The following is a 24,931-nucleotide window of genomic DNA, read 5'->3' on the forward strand; positions in this document are numbered from 1 at the left end:
TAAATTGAACAGCAAAAAGCAAGTCATTCTGGGCAGCCTCTGGCAGCAGTTTGCTCTCATAATGCTGTTTGGTGAGCTGGAAGCATCCAGCTCATTTCCTAAAGAGCATTTTCTGCTTAGGTCGGGGCTCTATTAATCTGTTCAAGCCAATTCTCTAAAATCCAAACCATCTGTATTTGGGAAGATCATGGTTTATTTGGATTCTCTTTGTGTCTGCTGTCAGTAGATGATTAAAAGTACGAGGGATTTAGAGTGTAAAGTCTCCCTACTGGCATGTTACAGTGACCTTCTAAGTAGCATCTCCCAATGTTTGGGTAACAGCTGGTACAGCTAAGTCCAGCGGGGAACAAAGAGCAGCCACGAATGCTGGGGATGGCTGAGCTTTGGCAGGGCAGGGTGGCTGCGAGGGTGGGGAAGGCTGAGCTCTCAGTGTTCCACCTGGGTTTCACTGGCAGCTCCCAAGGGAACACACAGCAATGCTCGGGTAACACCACCTCTGTCTCAGGGTGCCTGGAGTTCCCAGGGAGGCAGGGGAGCAGTCCCTGCAGATGTGGCCCGGGGAGCCTTCGCCCCACACTGTCCCCATGTCCCCATGGCCACCCGGCCCTGCTGCATCCCCACTGCCACTGCTCCCCTCCTGCACAGGTGGATGGAGAACCGCCAGCCCCAAGACACACCAAATCTATTTGTCTCAGAAAATTGTAAATAATTCATGGGGCTTGGGTCTATAAAGAGGCCAGTTATAAATCATCCGAGCTGCACCTGGAGATTTCTGATGTCGGCATTATCACATGAATTACGTCTCTCCAGGGCCATCTATCACTGTAAACACAATTCCAAAGAGGAATTATGCATGTGACATGCACAGGCAAACAAACAAGCAATCTTCAGCCTGGGTTTGATACTAAAGCTTTGCAACCCGAGTGAGCTGTTAGTGGTGCTAATTTTCTGCTCTGGCCTCAGAGATCCTTCCATCCTGCTCCTGCACAGGTGTACTTTTCCCTGGGGAGCACCTGTTGGTGGGAATGCTGGCTGAATGTGCACCACAGCAGCCCAGTGCTGAGAGGTGCAAGGGAAAAGCCATGGACGTGATTTCAGAGGGACATGAACATGTGCTGCAGAAAAGATCTGGATTCTGAGATTTCCATGTATCACCATCTTTACCGTGCTGGGATTACAGTCCAGTTACAGATGTTGAATTACAACAACTGTTTCTCTTTCATTCTGCCCTTCAGAAACCAACATTCTTGGATAGGAACATGCAGGTTCCTGATGGTTTCCACCTCCTGGTGTCAGCACAGACAGATATGAGAGGCAAAGAACGGAGGTGTGTTTGTGGACTGAATGAGAGGACTCCTGAAATCCTTGGCATCCAGGGGATGAGAGGTGGCAGAGATGCTCCTGCTAAGGCAGCCGAGTAGGTGAGTGTAAAGCAGGGGGGCAAAGCTACATCCAGAGCTGGCAATGATCTGCTGAGCTTGGAACAAAGAGGAACCAAAGGGAATGTATCTTGGAGAGAGAATGTGGAGTGAGCCCGGTGCCAGGTGCTCCTGTGGGCTCCACCATCCCAGGGCTGGCCTTGGCCAGGCAAACAGGAGCAGCCTGGCCGTGCTGCTGGGGAAGCCCCTGCCCTGCCCAGCCCAGCCCAGCCTGCACCACGTGTGCTTTATGGCCAGCAGGGACGGGGCAGTGCAAAGGCTGATGTCTCCCCAGGCTGGACTTTATCAGCTCCGAGGCACTGCTGCCTGGGCAGAGGTCACATCCTTCCTGCCCCACAAAGGGCTTTGGAAAGGCTGGGAAAACACTTTCTGGCCTACAGACTGCTGTGGGATCTCTCCTTTTTCCCGTTCTGCTCGGCTCTGTGGAACAGAAAGAGGCTCAAAGCACCTGAGCACACAGAGGCGGGCTGCTGAAGCCAGTGGCACTTGTCTGAAGTGCCCAGAACCGCCCTGTGCTGGGCTGTGGTGACAGATCTGTCCCGTGCCAGTAGCCCCACGTGCCTTTGGTGACACATTGGGCACGTCAAGGTAAATGTGGCAGAGCATAAACGTGTCCGGGCACCGCTGCCGTGGAACTCCCTCAACAGCCTCCACTTAAGCACCACCGTACTGCCAGGAGACAGCGAGAGATCATAAATGGGAGATCAGCACAGGGAGGGGCACGGCTGGGGCAGAGCCAGCTCAGGGGCACGAGGCAAATCAAAACCTCATGCAGAGCTAAAGCGAGACCTGATTTCCCCCAGAAGTGCCCTCACTCCAAGTGCCCACGGTGCTTTGTTTCCCTAAAACTTGTGATGGGGAGGGAAGAAATGCCACAGTGAGCGACCACCTCTGACTGCTCTGGAGAGCCGCCAGCAGCGGGGGCTTCGCTCCTGCGCATCCCGGTCCCGCACGGGGACACGGCCCGGGACAGGGGCTACTGCCCGCCCGGGGACACGTCCCGGGACGCGGCCCGGTCCCGCACGGGGACAGGTCCCGGGACGCGGCCCGGTCCCGCACGGGGACAGGTCCCGGGACGCGGCCCGGTCCCGCACGGGGACAGGTCCCGGGACACGGTCCGGTCCCGCACGGGGACAGGTCCCGGGACGCGGTGCGATCCCGCACGGGGACAGGTCCTGGGACGCGGCCCGGTCCCGCACGGGGACAGGTCCCGGGACGCGGCCCGGTCCCGCACGGGGACAGGTCCCGGGACGCGGTGCGGTCCCGCACGGGGACAGGTCCCGGGACGCGGCCCGGTCCCGCACGGGGAGCGCTCTCGCAGTGCGGGCCCAGCGGCGCCGCTCCCGCCCACTGGGGGGCGCCACACACACGCGCCCGCTGCCCCCGCGCGCCAGCTCCGCGCGCATCCCTCGCGCGCGCATCCCTCGCGCGCGCATCCCTCGCGCCCCCCTTTCTTGCCCCCCCCCCCCCACCGCGCGCATCCCTCGCGCCCCCTCTCGCGCCCCCTCGCGGCCCCTCGCGGCCCCTCACGCCCGTCCCTCGGGGCGGTGCGGGAGCGGAGCGGGGCCCCTCCCGCGCTTTGTGCCGCGCCCCGCCCGCCGCTGTTGGGCCGGACCGGCGCTCTCCCCGCCCCGCCGGCGCTCCCCGTCCCTGCGGCCGCGCTCAGCCCCGGCCCGCGGCGGCGGCGGCGGCAGCGCGGGCGGCCCCCGGCGGCCCCGCCCCCGGCCCCTTTCCGCCGGGCTCGGCTCCCGGCGTCTTCCGCCGCCCGCGGGCCAGCGGCAGCAGCAGGAGAAGGCGGCGGCAGAGCGGGCGGCGGCGTGCGGCTCGGCGGGCCCGGGAGCGGCTCCATGGCGACCGCGGCGACGGAACCGGTGTACGGGCTCTCGGAGGACGAGGTGGGTCGGCGCGGACGGGCTGGGTTGGGGTGTGCCGGGGCCCCGTCGGCGGGAGCCGCGGCTGAGGTTCGGAAGCTGGGCGAAGGTCGACGGTCGGTCCGGGAGGGCGAGCGTTGCCCGCCCCTCAGGGCTTCGCGCCCCTCCCGCAGCGGCCACTTGCCCGGGGGCGGCCCGGGTCGGGCAGCGCTGCCCGCACCCCAGGCAGGTGCGGCCGCCCAGAGCCCGCGGGTGCCTCGGTGGGGCCGGCGGCGAACAAAGAGCCGCGGCCGGCGGTGCTGCGGGCGGGGGCGGCCGCCCCCCTCCGCAGCGCTGCCGGTGTCCCCAGGGGAGCGGCCGCGGGGCCGGAGCGGAGCAGCCGCCGGGCCGGTGCGCCGGGTACTGTGTCAGACACAGCCTGGCCCCAATGCAGATGGAGCTGATAAGCGGGGTAGGACCCGCGATAACTAATCACCGTGTGCCGGCTTTATCAGCCGATGTCTTCTGCAGAATCAAGCAAATCATACAGGCATTAGGAGAATAGTCCAGTTTACTTTAGGTGAATGTTAAAAATCTTACTTAATGCCCTTTTTGTTTCATTGCCTTGGTCAGGTGCTCCTTTTCTTAGGAGCCAGTGTCATAGAGCATCAGCAATGGGCAAGGCTGCATTATGGGCTGTGGTTTCGGGGTATCGGCTGTTAGGAACGCATGTATATCTTTTATTTTTACAGGCGTGAATAGTAATTATAACAGCATTGCTTCCGGTTTTGTGGGGCTGAACACAACGGCTGATGTGTCAGTCTGTCTGTAGTGTAGAAGAAACATTAAAAACATCCTCTGCCTTGTGAAACTGGCTGTGTTTCTTACCTGGTATATTTCAGCGGCACCGGGTCTGGATGACTGTAATGTTTAATTCTCATTGGGAAGGAGGTTCCTGGGCAGGAGTGGGTGTTTTGGGAAGGGGGGGGGGGTGTCATTCTGTTGTTGTTAAATTATAAAGCTGAGAGCAGAGTGATTGCAAATGCTCTGCGTGTGTGTGAAGGTAGGGGAGAGGAGAGGGCGTTGCAGGAGCATTGGGTGATGTAGATAGCGAGCACAACGGCAGAGGAGAACCTTCTCCTCCCTGGGCTGTTTCCATAAGCCTTAGCGTGAGCACAGCGGTGGCTGGCACCAGTCCCCGAGCAGCTTTGGGCCGGCTCCGGTGCATTGCCTCACGCTGCAGGTAGCTGGGCCCACTGCTGGGCCATCTGCAGGGCCCTGCTTGCTCCGGGGCTGCCCTGCGGTAATCCTGTCCGGTCCTGGGCTCCAGAGGGCCTCTGGTGATCTTGCCTGCTGCTGCTGGGGGGTTTGCACAGCTTAGGGAACAGCTAAAGGCAGTGGGGTTTGCTGGCCCAGCATGGGCAATCCAAGACATTTGGTTGGAGGTGCTTTTGTGCTTATATTAGCAAGTGTGCTCTGTGAGGAAAAGGGAAACCTGGAGCCACCCTGCCAGGTCCCAGGGAGGTGGCTGAGAACATCTCGCTGGAATTGGGCTGCTGCCTTTTCTGTTGTGCGTGCGCTTGGCTCTGTCTTTTGTCCCTGCCTCCTGCCTCGACATATGCTGGTACTTGCACAGAATGCTAAAGAGAAATGGATACAGGGAGAAATCTGCTGGCTGCTCTCACCTTGGCTTGGAGGTGGAGGGATCTTGGGACAGCAGGGGCTGTTCCTGCCATGATGCTCAGCCCCAGCAGATGCTGGGGACTTGGCCTGTGGAGCAGTGGGCAGGGAGATGTGGTTTTACCTCCCGAGGTAAAACCAAGCTGTTAGAAAAGGAGCTGCTGAGAAAAGAAAGGCTTTGGTCTCTCAGCAGTGACCAATATCACAGCTGCAGTGACGACCACAGGCACACTGCCTGAGGGACAGCAGACTGTGCTTTGTCTCCGGCTTTGCTGTGCATCTGCTGATGCTGGACACTTCTCAGGAAGAGCAGTGACCATCTAAAACTACAGTGGGAGTCCACAAATGGAAATAGGATGGAAGAAAGAGGGAAAAGGGTCTGAGGGAGGGGTGGCATGGAGAAGGGTGCAGGTGATACTTAGAGCCTGTTAGGCTGTAGTTTCATGACCCTGAGAGCCTGACCCACTGTTGAGTCTCTAGTAATGGGCAGAGGAGAGCACGGAGGGAGGGGAGGATGGTCTCTCTCAGGAAGGTGTCTGCATGAAAGCTCTAGTGAAGGTAAAGCTCAGGTGGGCTGAGGAAGGTGTGCTGACAGCTCTTTGCACGCTGGCCTGTGGGTAATGACTTCCCTCTAGCATTGGCCTGGACTTGGCTCATCATTTTTTGGAAAGCAGAGCTCAATTAGCTGTGAGAGAGCTGTGAGAGGCTGAGTTAGGTACGTGGACATATTCAGCCTATTCATTTCCTTTGTTCCTGCCTGGGTTTGGAGTGCAGTTTGCAGATCTGTTGTAGATGGGTTTTGGAGGGCTTTGATGCTTCCACTGCTGGCACATTTGCTGATTGGAAAATGCAGTGATTTACATGCGAGCCGGACTCGCGGAGTGGCTCGAGAGAGAGAGAAGCAGCAATCTCTCCTGCAGACCAGAGGCACAGCTGGTGTGTGTGCTAGGCGTGGAGCAGGCCCGGCTGCGTGTGCCGGCGTGTCTGCACACTGTGGGCCTGCGCTCATCCCTGCGCACGGGCTGCCTTCCACGCCAATGTGGTTCCCTTTTGCCCAAGCACTCTGACAGGTGTTGGAACACCAGGCCTTTGGGGATTTGGGGATCACTCACTCACAGGGGATGAGCCAACCATTGCAGTTTTTCATGGCAGATGATGTTGTGTTCATAGATCAGCCTCCTTGTAAACCTGAACTGTAAAGTGTTTTATATTAATTAGTTAAAATGAGTTGTAACTCAAATTCATACCCTGCCAATTTTTTGCTGTCGGGATGACCTCAGCACTGGGCCAGGCTGCTCAGAGGCTGTTGGGAGTTCAATGCACGGGACTGTTTGGGACCATTGGGACACAGGCCTGGGCAGCCAGCTCTGGCTTAAGCCGGGGTGGGCCAGGTGACCTGCAGAGGCTTGTGCCAACCTCAGCCTCTTTGTGATTCTGTGAAATAGTATTTATACGGGCTCTGGAAGCTTAGGTACTCTCATGCAATCTCTAAATATCAGTGTATATAAAAACTTATAGCCCTTTGTAGTGGAAAACATTTGTGAATGAAGTGCACTTCTTGTTTGTTTCAGTTTGGGTTTCTTGAGAGTCAGATGTTGCCCACACAAATCCACAAACATTTTGCTTTCGTAGTGTCCTTGGGTGGAAGCAAAACTTGCAGCTCCTTGGAACTTGTTTGCTTTAATAAAAAATGGAACTTCAGAAAAAAGATCCTTGAAGAGTGTCTTTTCATACTTTAAAATATTAGGAGGAAAAGAGGTTCATATGTGAAACTGCTCTCTGCAGTTCCAGCATTCTTCTCTTTTTAAGTTTTGTTCAACTTCTGTGACTTGTGATTGAGTCAATTGGAATTAGAAGCTTCCTACTGAGATGACATTTTGTCATGCCTTAGAATTTGTCAAAAGGATCTTATGTTCCTGAAAATATCTCAATGTGTGAGATACAATCCCATATGCCTCAAGATAAATAATTCTATGTGTAGTCACTGTAGCCTAACCTTTCATCACTGTTCTGGTGTGCTGTGCTGGGCAAAGCCTTGTGCCTGAAGAGTGAATCCTAAAGGATTTCAGGACCTCAGGAGCCTGTGTGGTGCTTTGCTTTACTGAGACACACTTTGGGGAAAGGGAAACAAACCCAGCTCTGAGTATGATGGAAACAGTTCCTATGGACAGGACAGCACAGGCTCACCTGTACTGGATCTGGCATCAAGGTAAGGAGTAAGCCAGGATTTGCTGCAGTGGTGCTGTGGTGAAATGCAGCTCGTGCTGTGATGGGTAAACTGTCTGCAAACTGTTTCAGACTGAGGCATGTGGGAGGTTGGCTTTTGTGCCTCGTGTTTACATGTTCCTGATGGATTTGTTGCTCTGGAATGATCTCCCTTGAGGGTGTCTCTTTCCCAGTACTCGAGTATCATGTTAGCAGACCCATGAGATGGGGCTGCAAAGGCCCCAAGAAGGTGTTATTGCTCATTATCAGCAGGATTTACTGGGAAGGAAAAGGGCTGCGATTTTCCCTCCCTCCCTGGACTTGGTGGCAGCAGTGACATGTGGGAGTTCAGGCCCGGATCTCTCTGCTTTGCATTTGAAGCAAGCCGTCAACTTTGGAAGTAATGGCAATGCTGAGTTGTTTGGGCAGTGTCAGTGTTGTAGATGGTTGCAGTTAGATTTTGGGTGACGTTTCCTGTTGTGTGGTCTCGTGGTGAGGCTGTACCTTGCAGCTCACCCGGCTTCTGCGCTGTGCTGGCACGGCCAGAGGTGTTTCCTGAGCCCAGGCTGTGCCCACAGAGCCCCTGCCAGGACAGGTGCTGGGGAGGGGTTCCAGAGCCATGTCCCTTCATTCCCAGCTCAGCTCCTGGAGCAGCACTGGAGCTCAGGGTGCTGTGGCACTGGAAGAGTGCTGGATGAAGGCCCAGGGCACTGATGTGCTGCAGAAGCAGCTTGTGGGTGGCTGTGGCTCCTCAGCTGTGAGGTGGAATGGGGCAGCATGGGGGGGCCTGTGTGCCCAGGGATGGCCCCATGAGCTCCAGCCCAGCCCACTGTGTTCTTGAAACCTGGAGGTTTTATGTGAAAAAACCCTTGAGTTCCTTGAGAAGATGCGCCCTTTGTCACCACCACTGAACACAGACCCTTTAAATGAGAGCTCTGTTGTTTCTGCTCTGAATATTCCAGTTACATAAAAGCTTCACTGTGCCTTCTGAGTGTGCGAGGGGCCTCCCTTGGTTACAGCTCTGACAGTGTCTTAGGCATAAGCAATTCAGAATAGTGACTTTTTTATCGACCCCGAATTGTTTTTATAGACTCTAAGTGCACTGGCTTCAGGGCTAGCATGTAAACCTTAAATGATGATTAAAAAGTCTAGGTAAGGAAGCATTTCATAAATGACAGGGCTTGCATATCTTCTTGTGTGGCAGAATATCAAAATAGGCTGTGGTTCTCAGGAGGTCAATAGATTTTTATAACAGCCTGCATTTTAAACCAGCTTTTGATGAGTTATCGGCATGTTTTGGTCACTAGTGCTGACACTAAGTAAATTCTAGTTTTATTATAAAATTCATGTAAAGACATTGAAGGAGGCTTGTAGTAATATGAGGGTGTGAGGAATGTTAGTTTTGGCTATACCCCCATTCAGAGATGCTCTGTCTCGCCTGGCTGTTGTCGTGTCCTCTGAGGGTGGTGTGCCGGTAGTGCAGCCCGTGGTTCCGCCGCTGCCTTAGCGAAGGGGGAAAAGCGTTCCTTGGGTGTCATGTGAAGGGCGGGCCGCTGGAGGGCGCTGTGTAATAAGAAATGGGAACGCGAGGTTCTCCCCTGCTCCTGCACAGAGGCCATTTTCCTGGGAAGCAAACATGGACTGTGACCCCATACCTGTTGATGAGCAGGCACCTCACCCTCGGGGCACAGCTTGCGCTCGGAGGTACGGTTAACAGATTTCTGACGGGATTTTTTGTGGTTTGTTTGGAAAATATCACCAGGCATGCTATGAGTGCTGAATGAACTTATCTGTCAGAAGGGAATTGGTGTTACATCTTAGGATTTTGTGGGAAGAATTCACCCCTGCAGCTTCTAGGCTGGACTTGTATGTGCTAAGGACCTTCAACTGGTGCTTATTATGTGCTAAGGACCTTCAGCTGGTGCTGGTATTTAATATTATATATTTAATATTATATGGTATTTAATATTATATATTTAATATTATATGCTAAGGACTTTGAGCTGGTGCTGTGCTTGATATGTGCTAAGGACCTTCAGCTGGTGCTGTGCTTATTAGGTGCTGAGGACCTTCACCTGGTGCTTATTATGTGCTGAGGGCCTTCACCTGGTGCTTATTATGTGCTGAGGACCTTCAGCTGGTGCTGGTGTCAGTGGTTGATCCCAGGACAGTTTACTTGCACCTCCACCTTGTACCTGAGGAGAAGTCGAGGCTGATGGCTTCTGGAGCAAGCCCACCCAAATCAGTGGATTTGCAGTGCTGAAAGAGAGATGTGGCTTTCTCTCGTACACCCTGGGACTCCCTGTGGACAGTGTCCCATGTCTTTGCAGGGCTGTTGGATTGCAGTAACTTCTGGAAAGGTGGTGGAAGTCAGAGGTATGTGGCACGAGCAGCTGGGGTGGTGGTGGAGGGTGTGCGTGAAGGGAGGGTAGGGCACCTGCTCTTTGGTGGCTGTGAGCTGTGACTTTGGCTGTGTAGGTCTCCTGAATCCAGAGCTTTGGCTAGAATCCTGACCCCAATGAAGTCTGACAAGTTTGCGTAAAAGCAGAATGTTAAATAGATGAATTCCCTAACAAATAAGTGGAGTTTTTAACCTTTCTTTAAATATTTCTTGAGTTGACCATTCCTGCTGTTTGTGGTGAAGGGAGTGGTAAGAGGGAGAAGTGGTGAGTGGACAAAACTGTGAGTTTGGGCTTTGTGCTTGTGCTGATTCAGCCTCATGAACAAAGCAACAGCTTTGCTGTGCAGCAATGAGCAATGGATGTGCTTCTTTAACCTCTGCTCTTGGTACAGTGATGTTCGAGGTATTATAAAATATTGGCTATTGTTTGTAACAGTTGAGCTGAAAGAACTTGAACATGCTCTGTCTTGGACAGGCCTTGCTTTAGTAAACTGAGAGCATACAGCAGTGGTGTAGGTGCAGCTCCATTTTATAGCTGAGGGAATGGTGTCACTGTTTAGAGTTCAGGGTTGCAGGATCACCTCCCTGCCTCACTTGGTATCTTCATATGTGCCTTCCCCCCACTCCTTTGTTAAAAGGCAGTCTTAGTGCTAAAGTTTACACCTGTCCCACTGGGTGGGTGGACGCTTGAGATGGAGAGCTGTCCTGTCCAAGGAGCGGTGAGTTGGGCAGCTTAGGTGCTGTGTGCCACAGTGAGAGGCACATTCCTTGCACAGCCTGCGCTTGTTTCAGTAGGATAAGTGCTGGAGGCACACATTTGGGTGGGTACCAGAAAGACCTCTGCATTTATCCTTGCTGGCTGTTTGGTTTGTTTCAGGCCCATCTGGTCAAGTTTGGTAATTTACTATTTTATTCCTTATTTTCAGCGTCTATAGAAAAACATTGAGTCCTCAGGGTCAGGTATATTCCTGTGCCTGCCTGGCCTGGACTGTGTGTGAATAGCACCACTCTTGCTACCGTGGCCCGAGGAGGCGCTTCTCCTTTCTGTTCCCTGTGGGAGGGAGCCTTGCAGTGTGGTTTTCCCGGGCAGGGTGGGCTGTCCCCAGCCATGCGGTGACGCGCCGGGATCGTGCCAGTGTCCGTGCTGATGACTTGCCGTCCCTGCTGTTGGAGCAGGGCGCCTCGGGCGTGCAGTGAGTGGGATGAATCTTGCTTCCTGCCTTCTCTGTCGGCAGCGCCTCCTGGCCGCTGCAGCCCGGCAGGAGGGCTGCTTTCTCCTGCGCTGTCCTTGCCTCGGCTGGCTCCGGTGCTGTTTCTCGCCCACACTTCTGGGGCTCATCCTCTCCTACCAGTCATGCTGCTAAGAGGCTCGTAGGAGACGAGAGCATTGTCGTGGAAAACTAGCTATTCCCATGGCACGGGTAGCCTGAGAGTGCCAGAGGTGTGTTTTCCTTCCTCAGAAGCTGCTCTCTGGCTGTGGCCATGACGTCAGGATTCCAGCAGTGCTGCTGGGTTCTCCCTGGAGGTGCAGCGACCTGAGAGCTGGGCAGGAACAGAGACAGGCTTCCCCTGGCCATCAGGGAGGCTGGCTGAAGGTCTGGAAACCAGAGCTGGATGTGGGCCTTTAGGAGACATAAGGGGCAGTGAACCTGGATGGATTGTTCTCTTTTTAAGGTAGCACTATAGATATTTTTTCCAAATTTTCTTTTTCCTACAAAGTGGATTATCCTGATGCTTCTGTTACCTCTCTTATCCAGAAGCTGCCTTCTCATTCTGTGTTCTGATTAGCATGATAAAGAACATGTTGCATTTTCCTCCCCTGTGTTGAGGCTGAGATTTTACTTATTCCTGTTTTAGGGCAGCTGCATCCCAAGGGTGGTGGCTGTGGCACTCTGGAACCCCAGAATGGGACAGGTGGTTGCAGCAAAGGCCAGCAGACGCCCCCTGTCCTGTGGGTGCTGTGCTGGGCAGGTCTGACCAGGCTGGGAGCAAGGTCAGAGTTGTTTTTTCCAGGGATATCCTGCAGCTGTACTAGAGGTTGCGCCAAATCAAGTTGCAGTCAGGTTTTGGTTTTGTCTTAACTAGTTTCTGTTGTAGTTTGAAAGTCAAACATTGTAAACTGGACTGTGCTAAATGGTTAACAGGCAGGGTGTGGATTACCTGCCAGGTCATTTGTCACCGTATTCCTGCATGCTCCTCATGCAAGATCCTGACAAGAGCCCCTTTGGAAGCTGTTGAAACCATGGGCCCTTCACAACTGATAGTGACTGGCCTCAAAGTCTGCAGAGTTAAGATGCTGGAGTTCGTAGCTAGTGTGTTTTCAAGTCCTGTGGTCACCTTCTCATATGTGCCTACTTGTGTCACTTTTTTTTTTAGAAAAAAGCCTCCCTCATTCATATTTTGGGTCTTGTGCTTTAACACAGACTAAGTCTTCACAAACCAAACTGCTGACCCCGGTATGGTGGTGTGGTTTGATTTAGTTGCCCTCAGGGTGTTGCTGTGCCTGGCAACTTCGGTTTTTTCACTGACCACTTTAGCACTTTTCTTAGTGTCACAAGTTCCTTCCCAGCATTTTTGTTTTGTGATCTTTGGAGCAGATTTTGCTGTGTTCAGTATAAGCAGCTGCAGTATGGGCTTGCGTGCAGGACAAATACCATCTCATGGAATGCGTTAGGTTGTTTGTTGGTGTGCAGCCTCAGCCTATCTGCAGTGGGAGCCTGTATTATGGAAGCAGTTCTGTGCCATTGCAGTTTGGGCTCTGCAGCTCCAGGCTGGTTTTCTGCCTTTGCTTTGTACAGCACGGTCACCATTTAGCAGCAGATTTGGACTTTGTGTAGATCATCTTGTTATTTCTAGAAGGGGGTGTGACTTCTTTTAAACCTGCCTGGAGGAAACTGAGTTTGTTCTTCAGACTTGTGTTAATTTGTGTGACCCCAAGAGCCTTTCAGTGTACTTCAGTCAGACTGTACTTCAGTCACTGCAATATGCATTTGTGTTCTTGGAAGAAAAATCCTATTCTTTATTCCCAAGTTGTTGACTGAGCCCTTTCAAAGTCCTTGTGGTGTCAGGAGCAACCAGCCCTGTGTGTACCTCATCATCTCTGCAGGTAGCAATGTGATACAGGTCAGGAATAAGCAGGTAGAAGCAACAGTTTCTTTACACAGCTGGTTGCTGTGGAAGCCGAGCCACTGGCTGTAAGTTGCCTGAGGAATTCAGCATTGCTATGGCCTCTGCTCCCGTCCTGTTCTGCCTCTTTGGGGAACATGCATCTGTGCTTCCCCGGGACAAGGGCCTGCTCTGGGATGCTGAATGACTGACCCTATTGCAGCGCTTCTGCAAAACATGGATTCTGAATGTGCCTTTTGTTTGGGGCATCGAGCCCCAGTTTGCATCCAGAGTGCCTGGCAGGACACAAAGTGCAGCCTTTGTTTTAGATAATGAGTGGTGAATATTTTAATGGGTGTTTCTTAGTCTAGTCAGTGTCAAGTACCATTTTGGGAACAAGTGACTGAGCTAACCTCTGAGCTTGGTCTGTCAACAATCCATTTATTGATAGAATTTCACAAATTTTGAAGGAATTTCCCATAAACAATTAATATAAGCAATTATATAAACCATAAAACAAAAACCCCCAAAACAAATGGCCACCCCAAATCCAACAACCAATGCAAGCAACACTCCAGCCCTCCCTGAAACACTTCCAAGCCTTCCACGTCAATATATAAGCAGAACTGATACAAACCGAAAAAGCACTCAGTATCGCTATCACTGTATTTGTTTTACTTTAGAGTTTGTTCTTTTACAGTGTGTGAAAGACAAGCATATTCCAGTAAAAGAAGAAAATGCCTTTAAATTAAGATAGTGCCTACTTTTCCTCTTCAAAAGCACCTTCAATGCATGTATATATAGGAGAGAGCTTCTGCAGCTGAATTACTCAGTCTCCTGCATTGGGCATATTTGTCTTTCCAGCCACGAGGGGCTGTGCTTGCTCCTGCTCAGTTGCCAAAATCTAGTCAGCCTTAAGCCTGGATTAGTAACTGAACAGTTTTCCTGTTCTTTGTGAGACACCAGTTCTCAGATGGAAGAGCCTGCTAACCCTAGGCTATCCATTTATATGACCAATAAATACTTATAATGAACAAAAAGAGTCAAAGCTTTGTCAAGGGCTGCTGTAATAAAAAGGGAGCAGGAAAGGAAGAGGTAGAAGGAGGTGGTAGAACATAGTGTGCAAGTAGGTTGGAAACACCAGGACTACAACCAGGATCCAAAAGCCTGGCACGAGATGTTTCTGGTGGGAACAGATCCCTTCCCTATTGACTTGGTCTTTTCACTGGTTTAGGTGGCTGATTTTTTCCCCTAATCTGTACGGGGGGGGGGCAGAGGCTGTAATGGAGTGATTCTTCCCCCAAATTCTTGGGGAGCAAAGCCTTAATGGACAAGAGGTATTGCTAGAGGCTTTGACTTGTTATTCTTTTGGAAAAAGAAACTTAATCAAGATGAAGAAGAGAAGCCAAAGGAGTGAATTGCTGGAGTGACTGACAACACCACTCACTGAAATGTTAATGTGTTTGGAAGAATTTTTTCACCAGGGGAGGTTGGAAACTCATACAGTAACATTAATTATTAACTGCAGCCAAGAGCTGGAAGATCTAATTTAATTTCTGGTTGGATAATAGGATGATTCATGCAACAAAACAAACTGTGTCAGAAAATGAAGTGTCTCTGAAAATTGACATTCCCAACTTCTGCTCTGAGCTAAAGCTACTGCAGGTAAGCTATTACAGTAGCTAAAAAGTGAAAAGTACAGGCTGAATTCCCTGCAGATGTCAGGCTGTGATCCATAGGAATTAGGAGTTTCTGCCTTCTCCAGCCTGAGCAACCCCCCTCCTTTAGCCTCTCTGCTTCTGCCCCCAGCACCCTTTGCCCGTTGAGGCACAAGTAAATGCGTTTCTCCAGGCTCCGTGGAGCAGTAACAAGAGCGCTGCCTCACATCAGACACTCCACGGGCTGGTAGGAGAGGTGACTTGTGGGTTCTGGTGTCCCAAAGTAATTGCAGCGTAGCCAGCTCTTCCCTCTGGCAAACACTTGTCCCAGCCTGGCTGAGTGTTGTCACCCAGGGTACCTGAGCCTTGTGTCTTTTGAGACTGAATCTCAGAGCTGTTTCAGGTTTTAAGAGTGACACTGGCATTTTCATGTCGGTTGGCATAGTTTTCCTTCTCTCAAGCTTTTTCCAGCAAAGCCTGTTTAAGGAGCTCCCTGTCCCATTTTTCTCCAGGTGAAGCAGCCAGTGGTGCAGCTCTGGGCTGTGGGTGTGTGCTGTGGAATCGATCCCTGCAGTTATCTGGGTTAGAAATGAGCCTCCAATCACAGTTTATTGTTGGATTACGGTTTTATTGAATGTGTGTTTTGTCATTAAACAGTGCAGCCACTGGTGGTTTATGGTGTGGAATCATTAAATATCTAACAAGAGTATAGATTGTGGTTACATAAACATGTTTGTGTAATCCGTTGGCAACTAGCTGGGCTAGGGGAGTGAATGCAGCTCCACTTGCCCTGTTTGACACAGGAGCTTTGCGTGCTCTGCCACACCTTCCACTGGCCCGGGTTGCTCCAAGCCCCGCCCGGCCTGGCCCCGAGCTGGGAATGGCATTAACCAGAGCGACATCGCTGCTGAATTCGGGCGGGGAGCGGCTGTGTCTGCTGAGCGCTGAGGGAGGCTGTTGGATACATTGGTGGATTTTTGTGGGAACTGATTGTCTAAAATACAGTCTTCCACTGGATTTGTGTGCTATTTCACACAGGAAAAAAATGGAGATTATTAAGTGTAAGGCATAATTTTTCACTTTTAAAAAGTTTGAATGTTTAGGGCCTAGTGCATTTCATGAGATCAAAAAAATGCCAATTCAAGATGTTTAATGTTTCTTTAAAAATATTTAAAGTATAAATATGTCAGAGGTTCATTTAGTGAAAGCTTAAAACCTTTGTGCTGTTCTGGAGCAGCTGCTTTGAAAGCAAGTCCTCCTGTCAGGTCCTTCTGTGAGTCCTTGCTGCAGGCTGCTAATTGGGAATTCAGACCCTTTCTTGATACTGGACGGGGTTGTCACACATCCACTGGGGACATGGCTTTTTAGTGATTCTCTTTTGCCTAGTAAGTTTTGAAGTACTGCTGGAAAGTAATGGATCCGTGTGGGCCCTGACCTGAGGATAATGAGGATTTGAAATTAACCAACCTGCCTTGTTCTTATCCCAGTGTCCTGTTTTTTTGCCCTAGCACTGGCAAAATCCTACACAGACAATCATTGTTCCTTTGTTTTATGGTAGTTTGTGCATGTCAGAAAGTGGGGTACTTGTTGAAATAAAACCTTAATTTTTTAATTAATCAGTTTGGTTTTTGTATCCCCAAAGGGAAGGAAAAGAAGTTCTGTCAGATTTTCTTTAGGAATTTTCTGTTGAAATTCACAGCAAATGTTCAGTTTGGATGCAGATGGGCAGCACTGTGGTTTTGAGCCTGTTTGTTAATAGTGTGCTTTTGGCATTGGGCTGGGTGTCTGGACTCCTGGTCCCATGCGCTGTCACTGATGTGTGGGTACCTTTGATCCCTATGCACCACTCCTGGTGTCTGTGTTCCAACTTGCTCATTCCAGTTTTGTGTGCTCTTTTCATCTGGTGTGTCCCCTTGGAAGAGCAGCATCGTTATAGTGTCCCTCTAAGACAAACTGGTGCCTTGATGAAATTCTGCCTGGTGGTATTTTCTGCTGAGTGTGCCATTCCAGCCAAGGAAAACATGAATATAGTTCCTTTTCTTTAGAGGTCTGAAATAGGACCTAAATCACTATTGTAAAACATTTACTATTTTTCTGTTGTATCAGCTTTTGAAGGCCATAGTCCTCCAAACTCTGCAGTTCTTTTAATACTTACTAGTGTTTGCTTCATCTTATGATTCCTTCTGTGTGAGAGTCCTTGCTTGGCCAGGAGTGCTCTGGAGGACCAGGTATGCCCCATGAACTGACCAATGCATTTCAGCCAGGAGGGTCTTTATGATCCAAATTGCGTAGCCTTCTTTTGTGCAAAAGCTTTTAGGTTTAGTTGCTCTAATTTTGCGATCTGTGGAGAAAATAATGGGGTTTGTACAAATACATTGCATCCTGCAGCGAGGGTTGAGAACTCTGTGGGTAGGGAAAGGCACAGTTTGATTTCTCTTGGATTTGGTGAGGAGTGTGGTGAAGCTTAAAGGAGATTTTAATGCTTGAGCCAGATGAGTTGTAACCAAGTGACCTTTTAAGTTTGTTTTCTGTGCTGAACTTGCAGAGGAGAGTGGAGATTTGGGTCATAGCCCTGGTGCATGGTTTTGTTTGCATTGCACAACTGAGATTTTATCAAACACTGTTGGCAAAATTGCCACTGACAATTTCAAGATTAGTAAGATATTGCAGGAATTAACAGGGAGGCTTTCCACATTCTGTTGCTATGGCCTTTAGAAAGTCACTGTGATCAGAGATGGAGCTGTTTCCTTGGGGTGCTCTCAGCTGCCTTTTCTGGGAGTGATGGTGACAGCCCACCAGACAGGGCACCCCACTTGGATTCTCCCTCTTGGGCTGCCCAGCATTGTTTGATGTTAGGGAGGTGCTTATTCAGAACAGGATAAGCCAATTTGGGAATACTCACTGGCCTTTAAGCAGGTGACACACAGTGGGTTTGGCTTTGGAACTGCAGATCCTGGTTGATTTATCTCCCACAAATGGGGAGAATTCTGAGCGGTGTGTGTTTGGGTGATTGTGAGTGTGTAGCACACAGGGCCCTGTGTGTGTTTTCATTCAGGAAACCAGAAGTGCCACAGTTAAAACATTGAATTAAAGGTTTGTTGTCTTTTCCATTTGTATTTGTTTTGCCATCAAAACACTGACTTAAAGATCTGTTATCTTTTAGTATGTGATGTTTTGCAAACTTTGAGATATAATGAAACTAGAGGTGCTCAGTGGATGAAACTGGATTCACAGAGTTTCTATGTGCAGGTAACATTCCAGTGGGATCTGGTTTCTCTCCTCGCAGTTAGTGGAAATTTACCTCTCTGGCGCCTATCGTGGGTTGGAATCAAAAATGTGTCTACAGAGAGAGAAGGGAAAAAAGTAGCCAAACTGAGCCCGACCGGCACTCCCCCACCGTGAGTCAGGTGAAGCTCTCTCGGGTGAAACCCAAGCTCGCTGGCCTTTCCCCTCGTTGCCTTGGCGATGGTCATTTATTGCCGCCGTTGCTGAACTTCCGCGTGTGCGGGCGGAGGCGGCGGGCGAGCGGCGGTGCCTGGCGGGGCTCTGGGCGCGGGGGTCGGCGGTAAGTGCAGCTCCCGGTGCCTCTGGGGCGGAGGCCGCGCTGTGCCTGCGGGGGGACAGCCTGGCGCCCCCCTTGCGCTGGGCGGCTCACAACCGAGGGGCACAAACCTGCCCGCCTCGGGCTGCTTGACTCGGAGACGCTTTTGTGTACCTTTGGAAAAACACGTTAAATGTTTAATCTTCCTGGTCTGCGTGACAGCTGTTCAAATATTGGTTTGCATTGATCCAGCCGTTGTGCCTTTCACACTTGTCTGTTCATTTAAACGAGTCAACTTTCTAATTTTATACCCCCATCGATTGTTATTTTCAGGCTGTTCTCTTAATGCGTACGCTACATGTGTCATGGGATTGTTTGTCCTGTTGGAAGTTGACATCTGCAGCTTTCCTTCTTACACCAGGCTGGATTGCTGTGGCTTTCTTTTCTGTGCATTCAGAACATAGAGATGTGTATTGCAAAGCTTGTTCAGGTTGGTTTTACAGCACTTCTGTGTCGGTGAAGCTGGTGCTGGCTGAGCTGCATCTCCTGGATCACCCTTTGAACCTACAGCATTTCACCCTGCCTGTGGGGGAGTAAGCAGCTCGGGACACTGTGTTTGGCCCTCATTCTTTCTCTCTGCTGTCACAGCTCTTCTCTAAACTTCCCAGCTCCGGGGTATTTTACTAATCCAGGGGGAGAACTTAAGCTTTCTTTATGTCAGTACTTTATTGGGTCTTTGAAATTACTTGGTTTTCCAAAAGAACTAACAAAATGTTAATAATAGAGGTAAATATACATACAACAGGCTGCTAAATCTGGAAATACATCTGTTTTCCTTCATCTATTCTGAGGTGAATTGAGGTTTGTTCACTGTTGATGAAGTCCGGGTTTTGATCTATAGTAGGCTTCCAGTTCCACAGCTTGGTTCCACCTAAATAAGCTGAGTCCTCTGAAATGGCACTGTGAACTGCAGCTAAGAGAACACAAACTGTGTAGAGGTTCTCCTTCAGCAGAGAGAACTCTCTAACCTTTGACATGTTTTGGGAAGACGGGAATATGTAAACTTCATGTTAATGATTGGACAAAGCAGAAGTCGGTGTGGATGTGCGGCGCAGTGGGGCTCAGCACTAATAGGTAACCAGGCCCTTCAGGGCAGGCTGCTGCAGCTGGGGAGGCTGTGTTTGGGGGCAGGCACAGCTGCTGGAATGTCCACAGGGAGCTGCCAAAACGCTGCCAGCCCCACCGCCATCCTCACCTGCACACGCAGCCTCTGTTCCCAGCAGCCAGTGGATTGAGTCACAGTGCTCAGGACAGCACTTGTTGGGATCCCCGCTTGTGTTGTGCACTGTAGGTGCCAAGCCTGAGCGAGGCAGGAATGGAACTGCAGCATCAGCTCGGGGGCTGCGCTGAGCACAGCCTGGCCTGGGGAAGCAGGAGCCACCCGGGGTAGGGAGAGGCAGCACCTGCAGCCCCTTCCCAGCTCAGTATGCTCCAGGCAAGGCTGAAATAGGATGGATAGAAAAATGTCCCTGTGGGGTGAGCTGGACTTCTCTTTCAAACTGTGCTTCAAAAAGCAGCTTAGGATATGTGCTTTGCAAAACACAGGCAATTCAGTGGAACACAAAAATTGCAGTCGGGTGTTCGCTTCCTGCACAGGTGAATATAGTTTAGTCTCATCACCAGACTATTTCTTTGTGCTGTGTAGTTTCAACACTGGGCAGAAGCAAAGGTTCTCCTTTGGCAAATGGCAACTCAAGTGGCAAGTGGCTTCTGAAGACTTGTCTCCCCTTAACTGTTCCCAGGTTGCCATTTCCTGCATCCTGAACTCTGTGATGTTGCAAGGAGGAGAATTTAGCTGCTTATGGAAGGATGGGGTGGGATGATAAGCAGATGAGGGTGGGTGCTGGCCTCTTGGGTGCAGGAGAAGGCAAGAAGTATGCCAAGATTGTGCCCTGTAGTGTGCAGTTGCCTCCACTGCTTGCTGACTCAAAGGATATCAGATAGTCTTGCCAGAAGATGGGCGTTTGTGTTGAGAAATTGCTCTTTAAGAATTTGTTAGGTGATTGATCAGTGATGGAAGTCTCAGGGTACTTAACTGCCAGTAAACTGTGCTCTGCAGTTTTTGTGTGGATTGGGTTGTGGTGTGGACTGTGAGTCTGTGTGTGTGTGCGGCGGTGTCAGTTCATGCGGGACCTGAAGCTGTTCAGCTGAGGGAACTCACGGTTGCACCATTGCTTCTGGCACCTCTTTCCTTTTGAAGATATGGCTGGGCTAATTAAGCAAGTGCTTTGTTAGAGTGCAGCAGGGTGTCTGTGGTCGGTCAGCCAGGGTGCTGGAGGAAGCCCTCATTTCCCTCTGCGTGGCTCCTCCCCAGGGAGCCTTGCTGCTGCCGTGTGTGTACCTGCTTCCCTGACTCGAGTCCCTCAGAGCTCTGCTGTGTCTCTGATCAGCCTTGTTACCCTGCTTTGCTGCCTCTTGTTTGTTTACTTAAAAATTAGGACTCCAGCTGTATGCTTGTTATCCTTCAGCCTCGCTGTCTGCCATGTCAGATCCCCACGTCTTCTTAATCCTCCCAGTCTGTCTCCTTATCCCATTCTCTGCTTGTGCTGGGGATCCCTTTCTTATTTGGGGTTTGGATCTTGGGTCTTGTCGCACAGAATTTTTCTGTGGTTAGTGATCCTGTCATTGTGCCCTGGGTTTATAGCAAAAACCAACCAAAATCCCAATTTTCTTGTAGAGTCTTTTCAGAGAAGGCTGGGTGGAAACTTGCATCAGGTAATTGGTACTCTGTGAGTCTCAGGCTGTGCCCAGCCAGGCAATCCTTTATCTGATTTTTTGGTGGACAATGAGGTGAGATCACCTCACTGTTGCTGTAATCATTTAACTCCATTTTTACCTAGACACAGCACACTTGGAAATAAAGGGCGAAATCGAGATACAAGGAGTCAGCAAAAGTTAATGCATATGGTAGGCTTCATCACTAACTGAGGAGGTGGTTTAATTTTTTTTAAACATTAAATATATGTGTATGCATATTGAAAATAGGAGCAAACATTTGCAAAAGCACTTGTTCTACTTGTTAAATTGGAATATTGAGTAGAGGCTGAGAGCCTTCTGGCAGGAGGGAACAGAATCATAGGTTCTGGGATCCTTAAAGTGGATCTGACCCTTCAGGTATGTTTTTGAGCATCTGTTTAGATCATCTACAACATTATCTTTTGTATCTTGCAGAACTCAGTTAGGGTTCCTCCAGCACTGGGATCTCCTCTTGCATTTTTTTCTCTTTCAAAGATGGTGGGGGGATTGTTTGTTTGTGTTTTTCTTTGATTTCTTTTGAATCGGTTAATATGCAGAGGTGCCCTCAGGAGGAGGAAGATGCCGCTCTAGTAAAGTTGATGTTGGACTTTGCTAGAGGGAATCTGAGTAGCACTCAGAAACAACTATTGTTAATATAGAAATAACTATTGCAACTTCCCCTGTAGTTCTACTTCAGTGAGGTCTGAACAGTCTGAGTTTTTGCTTGTTTCTTTTCTATGCTCTCTTCTCTTATTGAAGGAATTAGCTTGATCACAATTTGCAAGTTCATTGCCTTTTGTATATTAAAACTGCTCTAGAAAACCGGGCACATGGTACTTAGGAAATATCCACTAACGTGAGTCCATTGGATTGTTCTTTTTCACATGCTGTTTTGTCACCTCTCAGGTAAGCTTTGGGCTCTTTTGGGGAAAAATCCTGTTCCCTAATTAGAAAGTACCTTGTGGTGTTAAGTGCTGCTGGCGACAATACCAAACGCCAGGTTTCCAGGAAGGATTTTTGTCTCAAGTGTTGTTTTGCTGCAGCCCAGCTCCTCAGGCAGGACATGTGCCAGGTTGGGTGGAACTTGCCCTGTAGACAGGTTCAATGGGACTGTTGTTTTCTGATCCTCTCTCTGTCTGTGCCTCCTTCCAGAGGGGTGAGTTGGGCTGCCCAGGTATGGCTTTACTCTGGGGCTGGTCCTGACCTTCCTCACAGTTGGAAAAATCCGTGCCAAGACAGCTGACACGAAGCTGTGTCTGGCTATCAGCTGCCTAAAGCAAACAGACCGGGAGAAACCTGTGGGAAAGTGTAATTGTTTTCTGAACAGGCTTCAAGGAACAGAGTCTCAAGTTACTGTAATTGAATCCAGTATCTTGCAGCTCTGGGAGGCTTATCGGAGGAGAGAAGGTATCACTGATACGGGGGACTGCAGAACCTGTTTCTGTAGAAGACTTTCCAGGTTTCGTTTTGGTGGCCTCTTCCTGTTGCTAAAACGCAGTGAAAAAAACCGAGGTGGAAAAAGGCCATTTTTACTGATGTTCCTCAGGCGCTTCATGCAGTGAAGTGATAAACCGAGCATCAGGCTGATGCTCCAGTGATGTGCATCTGCAGGACTTGCCATCTGCCAGTGAATGCTGATTTTGAGCTCTCCACGTACACCAAGGTGGTGACACAGGCTTAAAAAATTCATTTTAAGTATTTCTTTTTAACTGTGAATCCTTGATTTTTTTACACTGCAGACATCTCTCATTACTAAAATGTTATGAATAATTTCCCTTGTGCTTGAAGAGTTTCAGTGTCAATGCAGAATGCATTTGTGGTATATGGATCACTCAGGATGTGAAATAGCCCTGTTCAGCAAATACTCTTCTGCTTTTATTGCTATTATTGTTACAGTATTATTGCTATGATGTTATTACTGTTATCTATTTCTGCTCTGCCTTTATTGAACTCTTAACAGCTCTGACTGGAGTAGAATAGTCCTCACTCAGATAAGCCTTCCAAGAGGTGGTTCTTTTCCAAATCCTCCCTAGGACAGACTCCTGCTATCTGCTAACCTCTTGCCAGCTGCTGATCTGCCAAAAGGCATAGAGAATAAACATTAAACCCATTTCTTTTCTGTTGCAGGAGGAGTCTCGAATCCTCAGGGTGAAGGTGGTTTCCGGCATCGATCTGGCCAAGAAGGACATCTTTGGAGCCAGGTGGGTGTTGTGCAGCGCCTGTGATCCTTGGAACATGATCGGCTGGGCAGGGTCAGGGCGCTGCAGGTGCTGGGCATGCACTGGCACAGCTGTCATGCAGCTCTGGCTGCTCCTGCCCGCTCCCTCCCTCCGCTCTGCCAGCCCAGGAAGCAGCTCAGGGCCCAGGCTTGCCGAACCCAGCCAGGTAATAGCTGAGGGACAGACTGCTTCTGAAGCTAAAATGAACCCAAACCCAGTAATTTTCTTTTTTTGAAGGTTAATTCAGGCTTGACGTTCCTGCTCTCTTAAGCCTAAGCATGACAAAGTGCTCTACTGCAAATGTTCCAATCTACTTAGAAGGGTTTTATCTGTTGGAAATTAGTGGTAGCCAATTTTAGCTTTTATTGAAATGACTAATTTCTTAATGTATGAATGAGCCTCCCTGTGGGTTTTCCTGTATTTATTTAATGATGCTTACAAATTGTTCATTAGCTTGTGTATCTAGCTTAAAACTACATGAAAGCAGCAATTAAAAGTTTAATCAACTTTAGTATTTTGGGTGAAATTTGCAACAAGCGTTCCTTTGGTAGCTGTGTGCAGAATATGGTATGCCAAAGCTTTTTTATTTTCTTTCTCCAAATGTGTTGTTTTGAAGAACAGTTTTTGATGCTGACCTAAGCAACATAACTTTTATCTTTCAAAATGCATGAAGTTAAATCCAAATGTAATTAGTACTGAATCCTATTGATGCAGCCGTTAACATATTTTAAGGAAATTGGTCTCAAGATCAGCAGGATTTCCATAAAAACAGAGTTAATAACAGATACCCTGTATGTGTTTTTAAATTTGTTTGAATCTTTCAAATGAGTTAATGTACAGTGATTTGAAAACACGTTGGCATTGCAGAGCTGTGGCCCCAGCAGCTGCTGTGCCTCTGCATGGTGGAGCTGTGCCGGGCTTCAGACTGGAGCAGAACAGTTACCGTGTTCCTGCCTGACTGTGAAGGATTGGCTGCAAGGTGTACATTGTGTTTTGCATCTCAGTGGGCAGTTCTGCCTGCTTTTAATCAACTTTACCGTTATAAAACACTGCCTGTGGGCTTGCAGAGTCTGAAAGCCATTTCCTTCTTGATTACATCTAGGGAAAGTCTCTTACAGTGTAGAGCACTGGAGAAACTTGTACTTCTCTTCTGAGGATTGTAACAGTAAAGAAATCTCAATGCTCTTGAGTTTGATTTTTTGGGCTTCTTTTTGACTTGAGAAATAATTTTAATAGCAAGTAAGGATACCTTGGGACACTCAGGGGAAACCAGCTTGCTCTCCACAGCACCCTGACAGGAAAGTGCTGCCAGGTGGGGGTCAGGGAACAAGGGGCAGGACAGGAGGAGAGGGCTCAGGTTGTGCCAGGGGAGGTTTGGGTTGGGTATTTGGGAAAATGTCTTTCCCAAAAGGGCTGCCCAGCCCTGGCATGGCTGCCCAGGGCAGAGGTGGAGTCCCCATCCTGGAGGGATTTAAAAGCCAGTTAGATGTAGCACTTGGGGACATGGACTTGTGCTGGACTCAGCGATCTGGGAGGGTTTTTCCAACCTCATAGTTTGCTATGATTCCCCTAATAGTTCAGAAATTTATGGAATTACAGTTGCAACGACACAAAGCAACTAGAATGTAGAGTGGATTAGTAAGTGTGAGCACCCTGAGGTGATGGTTAAATGTGGGGCATTTCATCTGCACCTATGCAGGAGGTGGGCACAAGGGGCTGGTTAGTGTAGATGTAAGTGGGGATCTGTAACCTGCTTTATATTTTGCTCTGTAAAATTTCAAGTCTGTTATGTGAACTGCAGATTGGGATTTTGTGAATTTAGTGTCAGTTTACATGTGTGAATGTTTGACATTTATTTCCTTCCAACTTCATAATTGAAGTGTCTTAGTAAATTTCATACAAGAATCCAGGTAGTGGCTGAACTTGGATTGTGTGTATCCTGTAAAGATACAGCTGATGGGGTGCCTTGGCTACTGTATTTTGCCTTCTAAATCATGAAGTAAGTGAAAATGTGGCTGTCTGGAAGTTGAAAATGTA

The 24,931-nt window shown here is 49.6% G+C and overlaps 1 protein-coding gene across 4 annotated transcripts in view; it reads left to right on the plus strand.

Annotated features, from left to right (window-relative positions):
• The first annotated feature begins 3,254 nt into the window (after nt 1-3,254).
• The window catches only part of NEDD4L (NEDD4 like E3 ubiquitin protein ligase), a 76,938-nt gene continuing 55,261 nt past the window's right edge, over nt 3,255-24,931 (plus strand). For 3 of the 4 annotated variants that reach the window (XM_063179554.1, XM_063179555.1, XM_063179557.1), the window contains exons 1-2: nt 3,255-3,334; nt 22,803-22,876. In XM_063179554.1, coding sequence (XP_063035624.1) covers nt 3,287-3,334; nt 22,803-22,876 — 122 coding nt within the window. In that variant the 5' untranslated portion in view covers nt 3,255-3,286. Of the gene's footprint in view, nt 3,335-17,882; nt 17,904-22,802; nt 22,877-24,931 lie in introns of those variants that run through there. The other variant, XM_063179559.1, reaches the window with a different exon arrangement.

This window comes from Melospiza melodia, chromosome W, assembly GCF_035770615.1.
Source record: "Melospiza melodia melodia isolate bMelMel2 chromosome W, bMelMel2.pri, whole genome shotgun sequence".
NCBI lineage: Eukaryota > Metazoa > Chordata > Aves > Passeriformes > Passerellidae > Melospiza > Melospiza melodia.